At 52.7% G+C, this 5,304-nt stretch overlaps 1 protein-coding gene across 1 annotated transcript; it reads left to right on the plus strand.

Annotated features, from left to right (window-relative positions):
• Positions 1–92: 92 nt before the first annotated feature.
• Positions 93–2,813, plus strand: STARD6 (StAR-related lipid transfer (START) domain containing 6). The gene is given in 7 exon segments (XM_010143336.1): positions 93–182; positions 310–359; positions 1,495–1,632; positions 1,998–2,044; positions 2,047–2,094; positions 2,411–2,504; positions 2,654–2,813. Coding segments are annotated over 7 exon segments (627 nt in total).
• Positions 2,814–5,304: the final 2,491 nt, after the last annotated feature.

Consider the following 5,304-nt stretch of genomic DNA (forward strand, 5'->3'; position numbering starts at 1 on the left):
GTTAACGTCGGGAAAGAACACGGGGAACGAACCCTGCGTGCTTTGCTCTTTGATCACATACCAGCAAATGGCTTTTGAATCGTTACAGGTCAATGGACTACAGGAAAATCGCGGATGAAGTTGCAGAAAAAATTTTATCATACAGTCAAGATGCTGTAGGATGGAAAGTGATAAAAGTTTCAGTAAGAAAACGTTAATGTTGCTTGTGAAGTTATTTTTATTCAATATTTTGTTGCAAAAAAGTGCTCAAATCTGCTGACAGCTCTTTACCAACTGCTAAGTTCTCCTTTTTCCTTCTTCTACCTGAAGAAAAATGTTACGGTCTCTTCAAAGCTCTCAAAAGAGTACGCAGGAGATCTGTGAGTATTTACACTGCTTGTTGTAACGATAACAACAGCTTCTTCCTTGTGCAAGGGCACACCCAGGCACTGGCTCTGCCCTTTGCGTCCCCCTTCCCTCCGCTGCCGCCATCCGCCCCCTCTGTGGTGGCTGTGGCTCTGAGCTGGGCCGTCACCGAGCTGGCTCCGCTCAGGGAACCAGGGGAAGGAACAGAAAGATCTCACCGAGGTGTGAAAAAGCAGAGGGGGAAGGACACTCACAACCTCTCCTTCGGGAGGGTTCAGGCTCACTGGTCGAGGGCTTCGCTTGGAATTACGTCCCCTAAGCTCTGTCCTGCTGACAACGAGTCTCAATTTAATGATCCACCTGGTCTTTGCTTCCTCATTTTCCAGCGTTCCCAGTGACCCGCTGTGAAAACGGGAGCGGGAGGGTGTCCACAAGCCAGCCCTGCCTGTCGTTAGTGGAGAAGCAAGTTTCTGGAGCTGTCACACGCCCACACCGAGGGGGCCAGTCGCTGCCCAGCGAGGGAGCGGAGCTGCCACCTGACGGGGTCCCTGGGTTTGGGTTCCAGTTTGGCTCTTGGCTCGGTCTGACTCACCCTCCGGCATCGCCAGGGGCTGTAAAGCTGAGGTCACGTTTCGTGACCTGCTCTGATTCACCGCTCCTCCAGGGAGGAGGGGTGAGGCCTCACCCTTCGAGCAGGTGGTTCCCAGCACTGCAGCCGTTTCCTGTTTCCTTGTGCAGGGCCCCCCTTCCCCTGCGGGAAATTCCCCTCGAACTCCTCAGAGGGTGAGCAAAAGCTGGAGGAATGCCAGAAGGTGCTAGTTCACCAACAGAGAGGTGTGCAGTGTCCAAATGGGTTGAGAACACCTAGAAAAAAGGAACTAAGGGAGGAATTGTGGCGTATACTGAAATTCCTGTCTAACAGCTCACTCATAATCCCTTTAAAACGCGTGGGATCACGTAACCGTCTCAGAAATCCCTTAGGGAATCACAATCCTGATCATTGAGTGGTAATCCACCCCTCAAGCCCATGTCCTTTCCCTGGTTGCAGCCTGGCACCCGGCTCTGCTACATCATTGTTCCTGTCTAACTCTTCCCAGGTCATAACTGTCAGCTCAGTGGGTGGGGTTGTTTTTTTTTAACCCACTCCAGGTACTGCGGAGAAGGGATAATTAAAGAAGTCCCGGCTAAAGTCATTCCTTTTATGTATCCTCCCCACAATCGAAGACAATGGGACCAAGCGTTACAGTCGTACAAGCTGCTGGAAAGGATCGGCCAGGCAGTAGGAGGATTTGACACTGATTTGGTCTGAACTCTCCTCTGCGGGAATTAGGGGGGTTGGAGGAAGCAGCTCTCAGTGCAAAACACGTGCTAGGGCAGGAGGAGCTTCTCAACCTGCTGCGTGGGGTGAAACAGGTGTAAAATGTGTCCTCCCCCGCAGGGGGAGTTAAATATTCAGGGTAATTAAAAATGCCAAGAATTGAGTCCGTGGAAAACACCACGGTTCTTCTAACCAGCATGAACCCATTTTTGCCACGTCCTCCTCGCTCCACACTTTGCCAGTTCAGTAAAACGCAATGAATTCACTAAAACCTGGCTTCTTGCATCCTCGTTCCCAAACGCCCTCCACTTACTCGCAGGACGCGGGTATCTACCGTAGGCAGCGTAACGCACGCCTGCGGCATGGGACTGATCTCCTCCCAACACTGCTGCACGTTACACCGTACCCCGGCGGCATCCTTACCACTAACTGTAAGCTGCGGGTAACTACAGCGGCTTCCTCGTGGTTTACTGATTAACGGCACCTCCTGACTCCTTTGTTCGCACCTTCGGTGCGTGTCACCGCATCCTGGGGATGATCCTTTTTGCCTGCCCAAACGATGACAGGAATTTTTCTGCCTGTTGAATCACCTGCACAAATATTTAGCATCCTTTGGGTGCGGGTAATAGGGTGCCCTACTGCGAGATCTCGGAGCAGTTTGGGTTTAAAAGGTGTTTTTCTAGCGGTGTGATAGACGTGTCTGAACATAACGAACCGCTTTTGCTTTGTGCGTGCGGTGACCTCCGGCTGTCAGCGTGGAGTATGCCGGCTGCCCTCCAACTCCCTCTTGCGTCCGAGGCTACAACAATCCCTGTGGATACGTGTGCTTGCTTTTGGCCCGGTAAGCAGTGAAACCCCCCGCAGCGTCTGCTCTCACACTCACTGAACCACGCAGCTTCTCCCAACAGCGATGGAGCAGAACTGTGCCCGCTGTACCCAGCGACGAGGGGGACGAGCGTTAATGTGGCATTTTTGCTCCTTTCATGGCAGGAATCCCCGGCATCCCCGGCTGGGCGTGTTCATCCAGCCGCAACTCAGGGGGATGCTCCCAGGTTTGCTGGTGGAGATGGCGCTGCCTGCCACTCTCGTCAACTTAATCACCGAGACCAGAGCTGGGCTGGAAGCCGTGAAGAACCAGATTTCAGCCTAGGGGGAACCCACAAGCACTCAAGTCGTGGCAACCCATCCCCCCTCAGTGTTTCTAGTCCCTCGAGTTGGGGAGGAATATCTTTAGTTTTAATATTCACACCTTCATAGTAAACGTTTCGTAACTGAAGTGCCTCCAAGTGCTGGTTTTTCTTGGGAAAGTGTTTCACTGTGGTTTGAAGTATCTCAGCAAGCTGTTGGACTGTGCGGTGCTTCTGCTGCCTTTACCTGCCCGCGCCTTCCCCGGGGGTTTCGCTGGGGCAGCTCTGGGCGCAGGGGGCTGGCTCCTCCATTCAGCCAGCAGTTCCTCTTGCAGCTCCGCAGGGAGTTCGTGGAAAGTCTGGCAGTCAACGGCCGGAGGAAGTATAACTCCCTTTTGCCCACCCCGAGGGTTTTCCTCAGAGCTTGCTGCAGGGGCCTGGGTGTCTTTACCCAAGAGAGGGACCCGCAGAGCAGCCGGGCTGCCTCCAGGAATCATGTCTTTTTGAGGATCTTCTGGAAGTTCTTCTGGAACTTCCTGCTCAGTGGCACGAGGAGACGGATGAACCGGGCACTCAGGAATTCCTGGCTTTTCCTCTGAAAGCGTCCTGGGTTTTGTGGTCCCGGTTCCGGTGCAGTCCAGGTTCTGAGAAGCACCTCCCTCGCTCTGTGAGACATCGTCCACTTCCTGCAGCAAAACCGTACAGAAAAGCATCAGTACATTGTGTGTCACCTCCTGGTGACTGATGGGTTAGGGGGTGAGCGCGTCTTGTGGTAATACCCGGCGGCAGACGAGGGCAGCTCTTTGGAGAGACCCGCCCAAGTCAGCGGTTATTTCTCAGAAGACAGAGAGCTTTCAAGATCTCTCAGCTTACCTGGGGACGTTTACCAGAGCCCGCCGGGGGTGACGTCTGCTTCAGATAGAAGCCAATCGATCCCCTCTGGCTGCTGGGCAGCTCTTTGAGGTTGGCGAAGCAGACGTTCAGAAGGGTGAGATGGAACGGTAGTGCTACGTTGATCATCTTGCGGAAGAGTTTCATTAGTACCTCGACCAACGGCGACAGGACGCTGCTGCTTTCTGGAAGAGAAAAAGGTTGGGAAAAAGCAAACTTGTTTCATCGAAAGGGATGGAAGAAGGTTGATGTAAAGAGCAAAGTACAAGGGCGAATGTCTAACGGGTCAGAAAAGCAGAACTGCAGAAGCCAAGCTGAGAAAATGCTCTAATTCTACCGCAGAAGGACCTTTACGGAGCCACGGAGGCACTTGCTCTGCAAAGTGAGGTGGGAGCAGCACAAAGCTGCTACCTCCACAGAACTGCAGGTTTACCTTTCCCGAGTTTCTGGAGGAGGTGCAGTGGAATCGGGCACTGCCGGCTTTCCCGATGGTACCACTTGTCAGGCGAGGAGAACCGGCGGATGGTCAACCTTACGGTGTGCGGTCGCCGTCCATCTTCGCGGATCCTGCGGAGTGTTAAAGCGCACAAAGCAGCAGGTATTACAAGGAGGAGGAGGAGGAGGTTTCAGGGGGCCTGCGAAACCAGTGCAGTGTCTCGATCACAAAGTCCCTTAATTACCCCAAAACTGGACGTTTGAGACAATGGGATTACTGAGCACCGGCCCCGTCTGAGTCCTCAGAAGGGGCTACTGAAGACAGTCACCTGGCTAACAGGCTCGGAAGCAGCTCTTCAATTTTCTCTTTCACTTCCACTTCTGATGAACAGCTTTTAAAGGAATCTTCATCACTAAAGGACTAAAACAAAAACCCTGTTAGGCCTTTCAATTTTCTATTTGCTTCAGAACTCTGAAGAGGAAACAAACGTCTCGTAATTCAGTGTGTAGAATTAACACCACAACGTCTTTGACACTCAGAGCAAGCAAATTTTGGGAGAACCACACATTAATTTGAGTCGTACCCAGGAAAAAGCATCACTTTGCTGGCTATTCCAGCAAAGCTGTAGGAAACCAAAGGCCATTTTTTTTTTCTCTCTCTGAGTACTTCTGGACACGACTTGTACCTGTGGAGGGCCCGACGGTGTCACAGGGGAGTCGTCTTCCCCATAGCTGAGTTTTTGGATACGCTGGGCCATGGCAACACCGAGTTCCTTCTCTAACGCCACAGCGGGGAACGCCTGGAGATCGCACACGTCTCTGATGCCCAGCGCTTCAAGGCGGCTGGTGGTTTTGTAGCCGATGCCTGATGAAGTGTTTTAAAAACACAGAGAAAGGTGAAAATGCACGTATCTCTAAACCACGGCCACCCCCGCAGTGCTGACGTTATTGTCACTGCTCAGGACAGGTTTTTCAGCACCCTTTTTGGTGGGTTTCCGTAAGAGTTTTAGACTTTGCTGATAGAAGAGCCACCCTGGGCCTCAGCCCAAGGTCTGCCTGTGTCTGTAGCCCACGTCACCGCTTCCCAGGCAACAGCACAGTGTCAGAATCGGGGTGAAAACTTGGAGTGTTCTGCCAGGCTCACACAGACTTTTAACCCCAGCACCCCAGACTGGTGGGGCTGGCAGG

The sequence above is a fragment of the Buceros rhinoceros genome, unplaced genomic scaffold (assembly GCF_000710305.1).
Source record: "Buceros rhinoceros silvestris isolate BGI_N320 unplaced genomic scaffold, ASM71030v1 scaffold20579, whole genome shotgun sequence".
Lineage (NCBI taxonomy): Eukaryota > Metazoa > Chordata > Aves > Bucerotiformes > Bucerotidae > Buceros > Buceros rhinoceros.